This window comes from Orbicella franksi, chromosome 9 (assembly GCF_964199315.1).
Source record: "Orbicella franksi chromosome 9, jaOrbFran1.1, whole genome shotgun sequence".
In the NCBI taxonomy this organism is placed as follows: domain Eukaryota; kingdom Metazoa; phylum Cnidaria; class Anthozoa; order Scleractinia; family Merulinidae; genus Orbicella; species Orbicella franksi.
This window is the reverse complement of record NC_138153.1, coordinates 7,862,450-7,881,887: the sequence shown is the minus strand read 5'-3', so window position 1 is coordinate 7,881,887 and position 19,438 is coordinate 7,862,450. Positions and strand designations below refer to the sequence as shown.

The window sequence follows — 19,438 nt, the reverse complement described above, 5'->3', positions numbered from 1 at the left end:
AATTACGAAGTGATAACCTCAGTTTGTCGTGGAGAGGAACAAACGTCAAGGCATAATTTAATATTCTGGACTGAAGTGGAGCAGGTTTCAATCGTCGGTCGGTCTTCTCGATGTAATGTCCATGTTCGCAAAACAGAACTAGCAAAAAACGGTAAGTTTGTTGTTTTATTTGTGTTTACTTGAGTCGTTATGCGAAACGTCGTTGAAACCTGGGTTACACTGTTTTACCACAACATTGGGACCATTTGAAAGCGAGTGCCATTTTGCCGTCAAATTATTAGTCTCTTAGCTTATGCACGGCTAAAAGCAATTTTGCTGCGTTATGAGCCTGAATATATTTTATGTTGCTTTGTTTTTTTCAGTTTTATTAACAGCGTACTCAAGCACCGTTCTGTTTTCAAAACATATCCATAAAGCAACAGCTTTACTTTCGCTATAGGCTAATTCCTATTTTCAAAAAACTATCAATACAACATCGTTTTTTAAAAGATAAAACTTGTATCTATTTAGCCGAAAATTCAGATAAATTAGGAAAGAAAATTGTAAAACACTTCTACCATATCTGCTTTGGTACAGTTTTCATGGTTTATGAATATTAAATTTAGCCAAAGTTCACCGTGCAGTTTTTAAATAGAACTTTTGTCATCAAAGAAACTAAAACAATGACGGAAATGGTGCTCCTTCAAAATCATCTCGGAAATTGTTCTACGTTTCCATGGCACAAATCTTGATTCTTGGGTATTTTCGCTTTTTTTTTAGTGTCTGGTTTGAAAGAAATAGCAAATTTAGCCTCTCAATGTATTGTTTTCGGCAAAAAGATAATTATTAGAGCTTTATCACTATGGTTTAATTTTAACCACTGTGGCGTATTAGGGGCGAAACACTATCACCTTGATCTTGAGCAAATATTGCTACGTTAACTTTTTTACATATCGCTCAGATATTCCGGCGAAAAAATTGATAGTGCTAATGATAAAGACCGCTCTGAAATGAGGAACTTGGAGGCATCTCTCCTTCTCCCCAGACCATTTTTGCAGCTCACTAGCTAACAGTAGCTCGGACGAGCCAAAATAATTTTTGCATAGAAGCTAGAAATTATGATCTCGCTCAAAATTTTTCCAGCGAAATTAATTACGTTAGTCACGAAGAGAAAACTCTTCTTTTTTCTTCCTTAGCATAAGGATTAGAAATAGTTTTAGTATTTCTTCGTCTTAACCCTTGGACTTACAAGCAAATTTGTAACCCATCGTTTTAGAAAGGACAGGGTGGATAGTGCCCACCACTAGGTTCTAGTTCTAATAAGACATGTTTAAACTTATTTTGCACTTGGTAGATAGGGATAACCTCTTAACTTCCTTCTCTGGAGGGGTATCTTTCTTTTTTTTTTTTTTCCCCTTCTTTTTAGTTTTTAATTAATTGTATATATAGTTTGCTTCCGGAATAAATAAAATTTGTATGTAGATAGCCCTCAACTTTCTCTAGAAGATATGATGACATGTTTATTTTTCTTGGTAACGACGACATAGCCTCCGGCATCTTTAGTTTCACGACTTCCCCCAGGAAGTACTAGTCGAAAGATAAAGTAAACTGATAAACGATTATAATCAAAATGATAATTGAAAGTGCAACGATGCACAAGAAAAGAAGAAGAAACGTAGCACTTTGTCAGCATTTCGTTTGACTGGTTTGAAATATCGAGGAAGCCATTGACATTTATGACACGGATGGACCGAAGCCATACTTTTAATGTTTGTCCCTAAGGATTCCGGGAGACACTCGGAAACCACATCATGTAACAGCTAAAATTTCTGCGAAGGATGAATGAACAGCTACTGAACGTTTCAGTATCACAGAATAAATATTGCATTCAAATTAACGAAACCAACTTAACGGAGGAGGTGGCAGTGAACTACGCCCCTTGTACTCCCGAGGGCTGCAAGGGTTCTCTGAAATGCCAGTCACTTCTGTTATTACCGTTTTTAATAAAATGGTAAAAATTTGGATTTGAATAAAGTCTTTCACTGACAGAATTATACTTAGCTGATCGCGTGACTACTGGATCTTGTTTTTGACAATCACTCGCGAATAATATATTTTTAAATACCTTGGTTTCATTTTAATCTTGTCAATGGTTTTGACAGTTTTCAGTGAAACCTTCAATCAAGCGGAAAGAAACGGTCACTCTTGTAACAGGTATTGCTGATTACTAGGAAAAAAAATAATGTGACTTCCCGATGTTATCGTAACTGGCCGATTTGCTAACATAAAAGTTAAAACATTTTGAGATGGACAAAAAGAAAGGAATTGGGTCCTGAATTTTCTTGAGAAGCCATTCGGATTTTGCGACTGTTCCGCCAAAAATATCCGTGGTACTGAATACGGTGCTTTATTCAAAAAGACCCGGATATGTTGTTGAAAATCAAATAGGACAGTAATTAATTTACCAGAAATTCGTTTGAGTAATTCAGAGTTAATCAATTTAACATGTAACTTACTCGTTTCTCCAGTTGCTACTCTCTCTTATCAAGAGACGACAGCAACCAGAGCTCGCATTACAAATAAGCACCCGGAACCTCTTTAAGTTCACAGTTTGCTGAAAATTTTATCATTACACAAGGACCCTTTTATGAAAACATTGATGCTAAGATTAACCATAATGTCAAGAACAACCTAAAAACATATCCCAGGCTGAGAGTCAGTTACGAACGTTTTTATTTTGCTTATTTGTTTTTTTTAATGATTAGTATAAATAAAGGTAACCTAAAATTTAATCGCAAAGTGGCTGTCAGCCACTGAACTTCGAAAATAAATCATGAACAGGTGTACTGAGGCAATGCTTTTTAAGGAACTACTTGTAATGTGAGGGCAGTCTAGCTTTCGAGCAAACGAATAAAGCCTTTTTCCATTCAAGAGTGTGTTGTGATATTTGTAAAATGAAACAGTTCAATGTTACGAGACTATTTGTTACTCAGACCTGTCTACAAGGCGTTTACATTACATGCATCTCTTCATGTCTTCTTAGTGCTGTAGTCAAAAACGGCAAGATAATTTTGTTTGGTTAAAAGTGATGTATAGACTAGGAGTAATGTCCAGTGCTTGCTTATAGCCAGCTCTCAGCTGGCTTAAGATTGTTAGATGTAAGTATCGATTTCGTTCTTTGGTAAAATTCGAGAAAATCCTTTGTTTTAAATAATTATTTATTGATATTTTTTTTAAATAGATTGAACTAGAAAGTTGACCAAAAAGTGAAGATAAAAAGTGCTTTTATTGGAAGCGTAGTTTTTTTGCACCAAATCCACTGAAATATTTACTGATTAAGGTAACAGTCTTTTAGATATGCAGATTATGCAGTTTTAATTTTGCTAAGTTATCAACTCAATGATGCTGTTACGTACAGCAGCAGGGTATATACTTCAAAGTTCAGTGTGATAACACCAAAATGTAAGAATGAAAATTTAACAGGCTGAAGGTGGAACACAATATTAGGATACACAGCTCATAAATGAAGTTTAAATTGCATAGATTTCTGCAAAGTGATATATGAAACAGTATAATCCATTTCAGTCAGCTTTAAAGTAGTTTGTATATTGTACATTGAAATTTTGTGTCCCTTGTAGTGTTGAGTTCAAATACTTACATTCGCTTGTAGCCCAAATATAAGGACTGAAGTTAACTCTCTTTCCATAAATTATGCGAGTCCGTTCATAGCTTGTGTCCAAACGTAGTCGTTCGGCGAAATTAGTATATCGAGCTGTGAGTCCGTTAAACGAAACCACTTCTTAATAGATCCACGAATGAGAAACATTGCCATCAAAACAATTCAGCTTGTGAGTAAATCGTATCACCTCCACTTGAACAAGCTCGACAACGCCTAAACCAGCCACCCACAATTTCAAGTTCGGCACGTAACTGTCCACAAGACACTCGAAACTCACTTGAGCCTGATGTGCTAACTACCCAGTCTTTCGGTACCTAGATATATAGTTAATATTTTCACCATTTTCACCTTCAAACATCTTAAAGAAGCACAATGTGTTAAGCGCTGGCTTAAAATGTGGGACTACGGCAGTTCGAATCGAAGTAGTGACTTTAAATTCTTTTTCCTTTTCTTTTTCATTGTTTTTTTTCTAGTGAAGCTCGAGCAACGCCTACATTAGCCTCCTTTAGGAGTTAAATTCAAATTTTCCGACGAAAATTCCTGACCTTCTCATATGGTAGGTTCCCCCCACCCCCACGTCTGTTTCCTAATGTCTAACAGGAAGTGACCCAGTGAAGGAGTGATGGAGTAACTCACTACAACTTGGAAAATAATATTTTCAAGTTAAAAATGTGGTCTAACAGGACGATTTAACCCAAATACTTAGTACCATTTTTTTTGACATTAGTTTACGTTATGTGATTTTCTCATTGCCTGATACTAACACAGAAGATAGGATTACTGGTCACGTCCGTATTGATATATGATATTTAACAAATTGTCAAATTGTCCGCTCTCACTCGCTGACGTATTGCGTATTAAATTATAAATTCATTTGTTTGTCCGCTTGTTGGCAATAAAAATTAGCCAGTGAGCGCGCGAGAATTTCTGCAGTTATCGTAAAAATTGAAATACTATACCATGTGACATTTCAAGCTCAAATCGCAAAAAAATAAGAATGTTTAGCTCAACTCAAAAATTAATCGTGAAAAAGAGTGTATCCATCCTTTGTTTCAGTTTAATCCTTCATTCATGTCACTGGGTGGATTTACAAGAATCCAAATGTAAATGTAAATCCTAACTGGTTTGGTCCGACAAATGCTAATTACCCATAGTTGTCAGAATTATAGAACAAGGCATATGTCATTTTCTATTGAAAACGACAGCAGTTGTATCAACGCTTAGTAATCAACACCTCTCTTCCAAAAATGTTCACTTTGGGCTCATTTCGAAAACAAAATTAGCGGTCATTTGTTCCAAAAATAGGTTTTCTTTGGACAAAGAGCCAAAGCGACGGGCCAAAGGCGAAGAGCCAAGCTGCTAAAAACTGAAGCTAACAAAGGTAACATCGAGTAATTTAACGTTAATGTTGTATTTTGACTGAAATATGTGCATTTGAAAACGAAAACAACCAGCTGCAGATGCTCTTCTCTTGTCGCCACCATTGAGCAGTACTTTTTATTTATGTGATGAGGTTTTCATATTATTCTGCACAAGGAAATTTTACTTTTTACTTCTGTGAATGAGCTGTATGAATGTTTTTGTTTTCGTGTTTTCTTTGAAAAACGAAAGCTGTTTTCCTTTAAGCTTGTTTAAAGGGTTATTTTTTAAAGCTATTTGGCAGTGTCTTGCGCACCTACTAAGACAAGACGCTGTTTCGACATAATGACGTTTTGCTCGGTTAGAATAACAATTTGACGTAAAATTAAACATCAACATGAGCTCGCGCATTCTGGAAACATAGATCTTTTTCCAGGTGTTTTCATGACAATTGAGACGTTGTTACCCACAGCCAATGGCAAGGTAGAAATAACTGAATCTTGCCGTGATATTAGCCGTCCGTCGAGCTCTAAATTGGCGATCACTCTGCGTTGTGGCTACATACGCGTAAGTTGCATTTGCATTTCCTCTCATATTTTGTTCATCATGTTACAGCTGCGCCTACAGGTAGAAAATCACGCGGAAAAAAACACTTCTTACGGTAACACTGTATAATAACTCAATAGCTAGAGTTATTACTAGAAAGGGAAAAATTTTACCCAGTCACGTTCACATTTCGCTCTTGAAACAGAAACAAAAAAACAAAAATTGTGGCAAGAACCAAAGGTGCGTTAACGATTAATGGACGAATTTAGAACTTGTATTCTTGACTATTTTGTGGCCACGGGCAATGATCTAGAAGTTGTTTATTAGTTTCAAAAAAGGTAAAAAATACTCTGACCACTACTGCAATATGTTTGGTGGTACCATAGCACTGTAATTGTGAAAATGATAAAGTATGCTCAGATGTACACATTAACATTATTTAGTCGCGAAGTGCTTCTTTAAGAGAGAGGCTCGTCCAGGATTAGACTGAGGATTTGTTTAACTAACTATTAAATTAAATATAGAGACGGTGCAAATATGAACTACCGCAGGAAAGCAACGCACTTAATGATATACCCCAAAATACTCAAAGAAGTTAATTTTTCGTTGTTGAATATTCCATTTTAACTTGGTGTCAGATCCAACTTCAGTGCTTTCAGATGTTGTCAGAGCTCTGACTACAACCGTCTTCAAATCATGTTTTGAAGATAAGTCGCACTTTGTTTTATAACATATACACGCGAATAGATATCGCAAAGCGCGTAAACGAAAAAGTAGATCCAACTGCTAATATATCAATAATAAATCGCTCGTGTAAAACGCCACCTGAACTCGAAATTAGTTAGTTAGCTTTGGTCTCCATAAAATTCAACTAGCACTGAGCCAATAATCAATATGATGCGTTTGTCCAAGCGACAAATTCAAAACCTACCTTGTTAAAATTTGGTACGCTTCAAAGTCCAGGCCAAGTCAACACGAAATAACAAAACGAAGAAATAGTGCAATCGACAATGCCTATTTTTTTCAATTTTTGTTACTAGATCAAGAATCTTGCGTTGGTAGTGACTGATGAACGTTCGTATGGGTGGGTGTATCGTTTCAAAACTCTTTTACCATAACATTTCGTTCGAAACAAGTCAAAAAGCTTAATTTTGAACATAACTCACATTCAGAATATGGACTAAACGACCAAAACCAATTTTCTCACAACTTCACCAGTGAGGGAAGAAATATAAATTGTTTTCATTGTAGAACCTTGCAAGTGTTTTGGAATCGTTGATACCTGTGACATTTGGAGAGAGTGCTGAATTGATTTGTCTTGTAATTGTAGCAGAGAAGACTTTGGCTTCCTGATTGTTTTGAATTTTTTTTCCTATAGATTGTCTTTGTTAGAAGTTTTACTAATGAATAGATCGTTTTGCAATTGATTGTCGCTGTTGACAAGTTAAGCAATACGAATATTGATCGTTTCGACTTGTCTCAAACGTTGCGTTATCGCATACGTCAAACACTATGCGCTAGAATAAACTCGAGATGCATTACATTAGGCCAGTGCATTAAATAACAGCTAAAAATTGCCTGTAAGAAAGACTGGGCCTTACAAAATTCAAGCTCCTCAGAAAATTATAAAGCTTTAGCAGCCACGAAGGTGATAGTGAAGTAAACGTCGATCAAAAGTTCGAAAAAGTACATTCATGTTTATTAAAGAACTCACGGTAGTTTTCTTAATCTGTCTTCGATGTGTCCATCAGAGTCAGATCATCCCTCCAGCTGCATGATGTTAAAGTAGCTTCTAATTCTAAATGGTGTCATGAAAGATTCACTGTCGTGTTTAAGGCTGTCCAAAATACTATGAATTGGTATAAGTTTACTGTTGTTTTATCAAAGGACGACAAAAAAGCGTCCCAAGGTGTACAACGCACGTGCAGAGAAATTATCACACTCGGTTGAATGTTTCAAACTCCGTTTCTACGTCTCGTCATCTGCAGACGGAACAAAATTGGCTCGAATCCTTGGGTACGGTTTCAAAATTTTGCCAGGATTTCATGACACTTTTAATAGCTGCCATTATTTTAATGTGTTCACTGATTTTTCATGTTTTCTGACACATTGTAGCCATAGACACTATTTAACGTGCAGGTTAAGTTAAATTTTAAGTTGTTTTGGCAAAAAAATTTGGTTTTAATCAAAACCTTTATACATCCCATTATCATTTAGGTTGTTATTTCCATCAAATTACGTTATTTCCGACTTCTTGGAAAATAGAAAAAATAATTCATTTTATTTTATTTTAGTACAAGATCTAGAATCTTGAGTTAGAATTATCGGATGATGACGATCTTAATATCATCACGTGACGTTATATGGCGTCATAATCAACGAAATCATCATACCCTGTAAGGCAAACGGAGGGCTAAATATTTTTGAAATTGTCCTACCAGAACGGAAATCGTCAATTGGGAGCAACGTAAATCCACCACCTTCCCCACCTACCTCCTTCTACTACGGTGAAGGTATCAGTCTGCTTTTACATGAATTTTTTAATATCTACCGAAGCTTTACTTGTATTCTTAGATTGTCATTGTTCTCGTCCACACATCATCTCCGACATGCATAAGAAGATCTGGACATTCAACCTCACTGGGTTAAGAATAATCTATTTTCTCTTCTCTGAAGGACTAGCTAAGTAGTCACGCTTCATGGAATTCACGTCACTAACAGCCAAGTTGTCAAGATAATGAGAATGTTAAACCTCTCCCTGTGGCTGCTGCTCTCTAATTCGCTGATGAGTCAGTGGGTGTCTGGCACAGAAGACTTGTACATTGGAACCTTCTATGCCGTCAATGTCTCGTCCAAAGGCTGGAGTTCCAAGGGAGTCATGCCAGCAGTCCAGATGGCGTTAGATCACGTGAACAAAAATCAATCCATTCTACCGGGGTACAAGTTACACGAGGACTCGAGGGATTCCAAGGTAAGCAGAAGATATCGCGAGTTAAAGAAGTTTGAGTCACATGTTTTGTTACCTTAACGAACAGAAAAACTTTCAAATTGAAGGAAATATGACAAATAATACTTTACTACACTAAAATGTTTCCTTTAGTAAAATCAAGTTTGAATGTTAAGGACTTGGATGTCAAATCAATTAGCTGGTACTTTATCCAACTTCTCTCTAGTTATTGAAAACGTTTACATCGCTATACTACTTCATCTACCCAAGTTGCTTCTTGACAATGTCATCGATTCGAGGTTCCAAATTGCCTTAGTCAGTCAGGCTGGCCTAACAAAATTGAACCCTGATATTTCGTTTAGGTTAGAAATAAATAATTATAAGGGGGTTTTTTTTACATATTTTTAGTGTGACAGTGGTGCCGCTATCAGAGCAATGCTGGATCTAGTGTCCAGGCCACCAACGAAAATCATGTTCACAGCACCAGGCTGCTCTCCAGCTGCAGAACCGATCGCGGAAGCCGCTCCATTTTGGGGAGCGGTGCAGGTAGCAAATGACCTTACATGATCTTTTATCTAGAAATACTTGCCTCGTACTTTTCTATGAATATGATTTCTTAAGATGGTGTTTTTTTTCCCTTTTGTAATATATCACTGATCTTCCAATGAACATTATAGCAGCATTTATTTGACCCAAATAAATAATTGCTTTAAATCGCTAAGGTTGGCTAACCAGTCTTATTAGCCCATTAAGGTTATTTCGGGCAGCCATGCGCTCTTTTTATTTTAAACTTATTTTTGTTAAGTTTCTAGCTGAATGAATGAGTACAAATAAAGTTGTTGTTGTTGTTGTCATTCCTGATCTGGCATGTGGCTAGTTTAATTTCCTGAATTCGCGCAGAACATAGGTGTTCTACTTTGTATTTTCTTTTCTTTCAACACCCTCGTGGATTAAAGGAATAAACCCTGCTGACTATGATTTATGGTGCTGGAAACAGCAATGCGGCTCCGACAAAAATACTAAAGGTGCAATGTTCATTTATATTCATAGCAAGACTCAGTGAAACGATAGAAAACGTGTAATCTTATACCCCGTTCACACCAACATGTTCGACGTGTTTAAAAGTGGTTTAGCTAAACAAGGTTAAAAATTAGCTGCTCATATCGTGCACACCCCACAACTTAACCAGGCAAAAACCTGTTTGATTAAAACATGGTAGCAAGGTGGTTTGGAAAAACCTAAACCTGATTTAGTTAAACCAGTTTAGTTGCTGTGAATGGGGTATTAGTTACTTACAAGGCTTGTTTTGTTTTCTTAATCAAAATTTAGGTTGGCTACAGTAACACGTCGCCTTTGCTTTCAAAAGACTCTCGATTTCCGCTATATTCTCGCACCAGTCCATCCGAGACTCTAAATAACTATGCTATAGTGAACTTACTGAAAAAGTTCAACTGGAAACGAGTTGCGATTCTCGTACAACAGGATCACATTTTTACCAAGGTAAATTCTATTTGCATTTTTTTCCTCGGAAAACTTTTTTTGCCTATCGAGAAACTTCTCAAACTCATTAATAAAGAAATAAAGGAAATTGTTACCGTGACGGTGTTTGGATATCTTCTCTTTATCATTCAGTACAGATTTTTACGATTTTATTTCTCCATTTTCGCCATAGTTTTATTTTCTTTTGAGAAGATACATCAAGGACTCAAAAGAGTGTTTGACCACATTTCCGAATACCTCGAAAATTGATCAAAAATACTCCGCTGCGCGTCGTATTTTCAACCCTCTTCTCGGTATTTGAAAATGTGGTCGAACACGCTATTTCGTGCTTGATATATTACTTCTAAACTAGTATGCTACACTTTATTTCCACATACATTCATTTACCACTCAGAACACACATAATTGTTGGACTAACTGGCAAATGCTGCTGTATCCTGAAACGGAGGAAATTTAATCCTGATCCAGCGACACTAGCAATAAGGAGAGGCTGGGTGGGGGTGCTGTAGTATTCGTCATCAGTTACAATTTCCGCCCTGACGCCATTGCTCAGCTGCCGGTTAAATTTTGACCAATGGTCAATTTTGAACCAAAGTAGTGTTAAAGAAGAGCAACCATACATTTGTAGTTTGGCTATTAACAAGCCTGGATTTACCAAGGCCTTGCGTAGATCTAAGAAAATCGCACCCGTGCATAAGCCTTTGTCATGAGATTATATGAGCGGAGATACAGCATTAAATGAGTAGTACACATGTGTGTACTTGCTAGTAGCTTCAGGAAATAACTGGAAGAACAGGAAATGTGTTTCTTATTTTAATTTTTTTTTATCTTTAGACTAAAGAGAACCTCGTCACTTTACTGAAACGTAATAAAATCACAATAGTGTTTATTGACAGTTTTGATGAACAGCACTTCCACACAGTCAGTCACATTAAGGTATGTTACAGTGCTACGCGCCTTACCGTTGCCACCCGTTGCCATCAGGCATAAGAGGCGGTAAATTTATATCTGTTTACAACTTCTCAGTTTATATTTTAATAGCTTGCTTCGTCTGGAAACAAGCGAGTTTTGAATTTAGAGGTATGGCGCTGCGTGACATAAAGCTATGATCGCGTTTGTCGAAAAATACATACTTATCTCGCGATTTTTACCCTTTTTAGACGTTAACACATTAGGAAAAGTGCTTATTTAAATGCTTACTTGTTCAGTTCAGATAATCAGTTGCTAGATATCCAAAGTAAGTTCTAGATGTTTACACTATTTTCCGGCCGCGATGGTGGTGTACAACGGAGGTACACCAACATGGCGGCTCTGTAAATTTGTGTAAAATATTTCGACGAATATCCGACGTTTTGGAGAACGCAGAGACCTAAAACTAGGACATGTGTCTTCTTTTTTTATCCCCTATAACATAACAATTTCTTGACTTTATCCACTGAATGGATCTCGAATTATATTTTTATTGCGTGACAGTGCAAACGAAGAATTAGTTTTTGACGAGTTTTTGACAGGTTTTTGACAGCTTCTGATAGCTTCCGTTTCACATGCTAATCAAGCTGCGGCAACTATCCGCTGGTTTTAAGCGTTCGCAGGTTAAGACTTTCAAAGTTCCCACAAAAGTGAATGATGAATTTGACAATTGAACATCTCCACCCTGGGCAGTTCCCTAATAGAGTCCAGCGAAAGGTTGTCAAAAAGACGTCAACATTTAAAACAAAATCTTCCTCAAGTGGCAAGGTCTGACGGTGTTAGCTAACCTGAGTCAAGTCTCCTAAATATCTACAGCTGTTTTAATTAAAGAGGTTTGATAAACAGTAAAGCTTTGCTTAATACTCTCATAAAATCAAGGTGGCTATTTGCCGATTCGTAGTAATTCTATATCGCAATCTCTGTAATTCTAATTTATTATACTGCGATCAGGTTGTTATAAGTTAATCGGGGGTATTGTGATTTCTTACAGAGCAAAGATGTCAGAATAATCATTGGTCTGATGTATGAAGATCAGTTCCGAAAAATCTCATGTCAGGTACATGTAATATTAGATAATCACTGCATATATTTTGCCTCACTAGTAGCACACCAGTGCACACCAACCAAGCCACTGACAGCTTTAAACCAAATTTTAAAAGGCAAGTGCATCTGATATAGAGTGATTTTAAGTTAACCTGTGAAACACATCTAAAATATTAGTCCAACATAGCCAAAACTATAACAAAAGAAAACCATGAAAGTAGTGGTTAATAGTACCTAGTTGTGTAACAACTTTTTACGGGGGTTAGGTAAAATCACTCTGCTGCATGCGCACTACCTAAGAAACATTTGTCTGCTTACGTTGCACTTCAAAATGAAATCATAAAACCGTTGCCTGATCACAGGACCTGAACTCGACCAACGCACTGATGAACATTTCTCAAGGTACTAAGTAGTTTCTTACTTTTATTACTTTAATTTATGGCCGATTGATATTCCCTCTATGAGACTTTGCCTGCAGGAATTCAAGGTAGTTGTACTGATCATCGAGAACTGGATAATTGTCTTGATGAATATAACTACCATGATTCCCTGCAGGCGCGTCTCATGGTGGGAATAGACCATTTTGTAGTTGTCTGCTCAGTGACTGGCCTTTGGATGGCAGTGAGGCTGGAGTTGACCTTGTTTTGATACAGACCTCACTGCTTTTGTCATGTAAATACACCTGGTTAGCATCAGAACAACTTGTTTTACACAGCAAAAGCAGTGAGGCCTGTATCAAAACAAGGTCAACTCCAGCCTCGCTGCCATCCAAAGGCCAGGTCACTGAGCAGACAACTGTAAAATGGTCTATTAGCCATTTCTGGGAGAGCTATCTTGAAGTAAGCGCGACTGGGAGCAGTATCACTGGCTTTAGCTATCAGACAGTATTCTGACTTATCGTGTGTATGTTTTATCGTGACGAAAAACAGAGCAAAAAACCTTGGGATCATAATGATATTAATTTGACTTGCCAGGCATTTTTGCAAGGTATTTATGGTAGGAAGTATGTGTGGTTGCTTCCCGGATGGTACAGTGACAGATGGTGGGAAAATAGCGCTGACACCTCATGTACCAAACACGACATAAAGTTAGCAACTGGCAACTACCTAGCTACCAGACCTTTACCTGTCGGAGACTCCACAACCCCTACAATTGCTGGAAAGGTTAGTGACGGCTTTCCTCCACTGGAAGTAAAACGTAATGGGTTAGGGTTTAGGGTTGGGGTAAATTTGGGTCTCGAGTTAGGGTACGAAATTCGATTATCTGTCACCAAAACAACAACAACAACAACAAAAACACTCTGCTCTAATGAAAGCACTCTTCTCTCGTGACTCAACTAGTAGGCGAACCTAGACGGATTTCCGCCTGTTGTTTCCATCTTGCTTGCTTTTGTAAGGTCTTTACGATGACAAAAGTTTTGACCTCACGGAAAGCGTTTTTCGGAATCGTTTTCACAGACCATCCTTTCAACCCTCGATGATTCTGATCAACAGCTAGGTGAAAATCCTTTCACATTCGCAGGCCGCGCTTCAGTTAAGGAGTGACATTTTCTTGCTAATTTGTTCAAATGAGCCGAATGCACTCAACATCCGGTTAATCATTGAATCCTTTTGTTTTCAGACCGCTGTTGAGCTCGACAAGGAGCTGATGAGAAAAAGCAAAAAACTGAACTACCCCGCTAATGCATTTTCGTCTTTTGCGTATGACGCGATTTGGAGCATTGCGCTCACTTTGCAGAAGTCGTCCCCAGTCCTCAAAGCTCGCAGCAAGAGTTTGTCAAACATAACATATGGTGACAAGGAAACCACTGAACTTTTCAAGCGAGTGCTTAGGAATCTAACTTTCATTGGCATGTCGGTCAGTGGATATACTGCTAATTAACGGCTAATTAGAATGCTAGTTAGAATGTTTTAGGAGAGTATGATACAGTCGAACCTCCGGTTACGACCACCTCCGTAAGCGACCACTCCTCCTCAGTGACCAGTTTTGCAAAAATACCCTAACGTTTCCGAGTCAAATCACTATATTTGAAGCCTTTAGTAAGCGGCTGCTACCACTTTTAGGGCTAATAGTTTGAAATTTATATTTTTTTTAACCTCTCGTAAGCCACCATTTGACAGATATTGGATAATAACTAAAGGTGTTGTAATATTATCGCATTCCTGGATAGTAAAAGAGACGGAAATTTTTCATTACGAAGAACCGGATTTTGTCTCAAAATTGACTTTTCACATGAACAAAACGTTAAAACACGGGGCAAGTCTCTGCAGTTACCATATGCTAATATAATGAGGCAAAATTTTGACTCAATATGGTCTAAGCTCTCGCGAGCGACTACCTTCCGTAAGGAACTACCTAGGCTTGACATTTTGGGTGGTCGCTCACTGGTTGTTCGACTGTACACTTGTTTAAACTTTTAGCATCTTATATAATAATTATTAGCAACGTTTTCATGATATTCTTACTGAAACATGTGTCGCAGCTTTCTCTTTTGACCAGGCTTGACCTAAGGAAGGCTTGACTACCAACTTCAGCCGGTTTACGGATAGTCTTTAGGTTTAAGATTGATTAATCCAAGTGCTAGTTCTGCAATAGGCCACGACCGATATATCAATGTTCTAACATGGTTCCGAGGCTTTCAGTACAAACTTCTATATTTGGTGTTGCTTTCTTTGTATCCAAGTCTCTTTTGGGAATTGAGAGACAAACGAAACTTAAAAAATTTACCATTTTGACCCGAAAGCTTCCGAACCATGTTAAAATTTTGATTGATCGAACGTGGCCTATTAGCTCCCTACTTTTGTTATTAATACAGTTCTATTTCTTGCGTTACAGGGTACAGTGAAGTTTGACAAACACGGGGATCGAGAAACTACTATAGAAATTTTACAGCAACAAGGTGTGTTTGTTCAGTTTTCCAATATCATTTCTTGATTGGTTTAGGGAATGATGCATCCATGACTTCCTTCTACAAACTAACCGTTATTTTATTTATTTATTTTTTTTTTTGCCTCAACTTTTAGACGATTTGAGAAAAGTGGTTGGACTTTGCAATACATCTTCAAGTACTTTAAATTATTCGTCATTCCTGTGGGAAGGTATTCTACATTAAGGCTGTATTGAATCGAATTGTTAGAAATGTTGCCCTTGAACAAAGTATCTTGTTAGTCCAGCTCATGAGAATCTTTGAAAATTGAATCTGGTTTTTTAGCCAATGTTAGAAATTTAAACAAACCAAATCAAGTATATACAATCTCAGTAAGTCTGTCTGTGTGAACCAGTTCGACCCGAATGGGAATTCACTTTTTAATTAGTTTGAAAACTAAAATCGAAGTTGCTGTTGCTGTTGTTGTGGCTATTATTCTTGTTGTTGTTGTTGTTGTTGTTGTTGTTGTTGTTGTTGTTCCTCTTCTTGTACTCCTTCTCATTAATGTTACTTAAGACATTGTCGTTTAAAGTTTAAGTATTTTCTCTTTTTTGTTTATTTCTAAAGGGAAAATTCCATCTGATGGAGTTGTTAACGAGACCAAGCTTTATAAAGCACCAAAGCAACTTACGATCCTCACACTGGTCACGTCCTCTTTTGGAATGTTGTTTTCATTAGGATGCCTGATTATGAATATTGTATACAGAAAGCATAGGTTAGTACCATGTTGGTCACCATTGTTAATACATGCTGGCCTTCATTTGACAGTTGAAAGGGTTAAGGGTGCGTCAATGTCTGATTGGATGGTTTGATTTGAGAGATCATAACATGACCTTCGGAGCAATTGGCTTTTACATGCAAAAATATATCCACATATATTTCGCGATCAATAAATGATAACTTTTTTGGATTCTATCCGACGCAGTGACACATGCTTGAGGCGAAATGATTTGCCTAGGAATACAATCTCAAAATGGCTAGACAGTGGAATGGAAATACATGTAGGATTATCTGTACTGGGCAGTCAATTATCAAGACAACATATATATATTGATTAATAGTAGTTAATATTAATTAATATTAACTGCCGGTTGATGCAGTTATTTCGATAACATATCGAGAGTAGGTTTGTATGTCCAAAAAATCCATTTGAGTGGCTGCCTGCCAGTTAAACTTTTTTCTTTCATTCAGTGTCGATCCATATACGTTTGACCATTTCTCTGTTGTTTTTTTTTTTTTTCTGTGTGTTACTGTTACTGTCCTTTCAGGGTTTTGACAGTCTGTTTCCTTTTTAACGACCGACCGTGTACCACTTGGAATCAGCGATGCAAAAGCTGGTCAAGCTAACTAGCGTTTTCTTAATTTAATACCAGAATTATCAAGATGTCCTCTCCGCATTTCAATAGCATCATAGCATTTGGATGTTTCTTGTGCTATACCCACGTTTTACTGGCTACGTTCGGAAATTCAATTGTATACGTGGGAAAAAGCAGAACTATTTGTCAGGTAGGTATATAGTTATGACCTTCGCTATTATCAGTTGCATTGCTTCTAGCTATAGAACCGAGAAAATAAATTAAATCGGCTGAGTAGTTAAGAGGCTGGACCGGGCAGACAGTCCAAGGCTTGTCTGTTTCTGTCACTCCTGCCCACGAATGCGGTTCATCGTCTCACCACCAGCATTTGCTATGAATACCGCCCCCGAATAGCTTATTCAAGCAAATTATAGATCTCCGATAATGTTAAACACTTCCCATTTGAATTTTTTTTCCTTCTTACTGCATTTAGTAAAATGGAGTTTAGAAACCCTGTTTTCTCCTTCCTACCTAAGAGAATGTGTTCAGACTGTCAGTAACGGACTAGCCCTGCCTTCCTTGCTCAGATATGTGTGTGTCAGGTTATATTGCAGGCTTGAGAGGGCAGTTCTAGGGGTGAAAGACAGACTGAATGATTAGTTATATATAAAATTTGCCACAGGTTGCATTTGTGCACTAATTACTTGTCACTCTTTTGATTGAACTTTGCCGAGCAGAGCGCCATGTTGAATGGCAGTTATGAAATTAAATATTTGTTCTTCTCTTCTATCCCAAGGTCCGCGCGTACCTCATTGTTGTCGGTTTTACACTGGTGTTTGGAGGGATGTTGTCAAAGACGTGGCGAGTGTACAAAATTTTCACAAATAGGCGTCTGAAGCGACAAGTATGACATCTAGATTAGTTTCTGTTCTTCAATTTAGTCATGTGCAAAAAGTTCATTAAGTACGTACTTTCACTGAGTTGGTGTTCATTCGAGTGAATCAGCCGACCTAATAATTACTGCGTTGTGCTGGCCCAGCCTCCTACGCAGACATTCTTGCGGGGGGGGGGGGGGAGGGGAGGGGGGGCGGTGGCGGGGTGGCGGGAGAGAAGCCAAAAGAGCATCTACGTAGGAGGTTAGCGCTGGCCAGGATCCTTTTGTTGTTGAGCAGGAAACGTGCCCTTTGCAGTTCCTGTCTCCAACCAGGAGTATAAATTTCAGTATTCCTTCGGGCGACTTATTAACCTAATAAGTGCGTTGCCCCTGGATTGCGTTCCGGTTCGTGTTCAAGCACTGGCCAGAATCCTTTAGCTCTGTTCTTGAGCTAGAAACTTTGACTGTCACATGGCTGTCTTCAGCCGGGTAACCTGACATGTTCTTGGTATTTAGTAAGATCAAGACAATAAATCAACAATTACTATTTCATTGATATATGACTGCTCTTCTTCACAGATAGGAGGACTGAACACGGCGCACTTGTTCCTTAAAATTTTTCATGTTTTACTCGTGGATGTTGTGGTGCTAGTGAGTTGGGAGCTTGCGGATCCATTGCAATCTGAAACAATTAAAATCTCTGAAGAGGTAAGAAAGAAGATGAAGGGTGTTTTTTTAAAGAGGGTACAAGAAAAAATAGGAAACGGTCACTTTTCGTTTGCAAGTAATATAATTTTCTTTGTGACTCAGTATGTCGGATTAATCCATTTGAGGATAAAGCAAGAACAAAATGAGGGAAAATTCGTTAAAATGACTATCTTACCTCTCTGAGCCAGAATTTTAGCGTATGAGTTTAAGAGTTATCGTTTTGAACGTGAAGTTTAAGGCATACATAGATAACGGTGCTTACGTCCAACTACACCGCCTCAGGGACATCCGTATATGCATATATAAGTATGAACAATCAGGTTATACAAATTTAATAACCGAACAGATGATGTGCAAAAGCTTTCTATTTTTCCATTGAGTTATAATTAAGGTCCGCCATCTTACAAAGATATCTTTGATTTTGTTGTTGTTTTTTTTCATTTTTAGCTACAGCCTGACAATGAAGACATTAACATCATAACCATGAATCATCAATGTGTCTCAGAACATTACTCCCAATGGGTCCTTGGAATAATGATCTACAAAGGCATACTTCTCCTTTTTGGGGTCTTCTTAGCCTGGGAAACAAGGAATGTGCATTACGCGGAACTCAACGATTCCAAGAACATCGGTGTAGCAGTTTATAACATCTTACTGTTCTCGGTGGTCTCCATTACAACAGAGTTTGTGCTCAGCAATTTCCTGGCCAAGAGAATCTTTAACAACTCCGTGATTTTGGTATGCACGACCCTCGTGCTTTGTTTGGTCTTTCTTACTAAGGTATGGTGAACAATATTTTTTAAAATTTGCATTGATTTTATGTATATGGTTAAGTTAGGTAGCAGAAATACGGTCTTCTTTTGCTGAGAACGATACATCGATGCCAAGTAGTCTGTGAGCAGGCTCGCGCTTGGAGAGCACCACTTCTCCCGCCGCATTGCTTCGTTCTCCGACTCGCTTTTTCCAGTCGCTCGCGCATGCGAGTCAAAGGTGAGCCATCATGGCCGCAGAGCAGATGCTAAGCAACTGACGGCACGATGTTCTCGCTGGCCGGTCAAGATCTAGAAACTGTCACATTGCCTTTGTTAATGTCTCACTGCATGGGCACACAAATACTTGTGAGAAATTTGATAGCACAACCCGAGAATGTGTTCAGAGCATGCTTGTATGCAGTTGACTGTGTAGTGGTAATAATTCTGTTTCCCGACATGCCTTAGAAATTTGTAGGGTCATAGGCTAGCACTGAAAAAAATTAGCAGGAGACAGGTCCTGTTACACCACAAGACTGATTGAGAAGCTAAACTCGATTCTATTGAAAACAACTTCAGCTACTGGACGCAGTGACGGAAGTTGAACCCAAGACCAAACGGCACTCTAGCAACTGGACGTCGATGTCACCTTACAATACTAAATGTAACTACGACCTGACAGAACTCAATTTACATTTCTATTTAATTACTTAGATCACTCGCCTAACACGGGGCTCACAAGTGCAAGTAGACGAAGACCGAGAACATGAGGCAAAACAACAGACTATTTCCTGTGCTAACAGAAGCCAGTTTAACCCATCCAGTATCACTGTGACCGAGATGGAGCAACCTGTTCGGTAGTG

General features: G+C 38.0%; 2 protein-coding genes across 2 annotated transcripts in view; both read left to right on the top strand.

Moving 5' to 3' along the window:
• LOC145496716 (2-aminomuconic semialdehyde dehydrogenase-like) overlaps nucleotides 1-8,302 on the top strand; it is a 20,673-nt gene extending 12,371 nt beyond the window's left edge. The window contains exon 11 of the mRNA XM_081476453.1: nucleotides 8,240-8,302. Within this exon, the coding sequence (XP_081332579.1) occupies nucleotides 8,240-8,249 (10 nt within the window). The 3' untranslated portion in view covers nucleotides 8,250-8,302. The remainder of the gene's footprint in view (nucleotides 1-8,239) is intronic.
• On the top strand, nucleotides 8,301-19,438 carry LOC145496718 (gamma-aminobutyric acid type B receptor subunit 2-like). The gene is made up of 15 exons (XM_081476455.1): nucleotides 8,301-8,534; nucleotides 8,919-9,056; nucleotides 9,840-10,010; nucleotides 10,845-10,946; nucleotides 11,971-12,036; nucleotides 12,998-13,186; nucleotides 13,644-13,880; nucleotides 14,859-14,922; nucleotides 15,047-15,121; nucleotides 15,517-15,664; nucleotides 16,323-16,455; nucleotides 17,041-17,148; nucleotides 17,698-17,826; nucleotides 18,274-18,606; nucleotides 19,290-19,438. The coding sequence occupies exons 1-15, from the start codon at nucleotides 8,301-8,303 to the stop codon at nucleotides 19,434-19,436; spliced, it is 2,274 nt and encodes a 757-aa protein (XP_081332581.1). The 3' UTR covers nucleotides 19,437-19,438.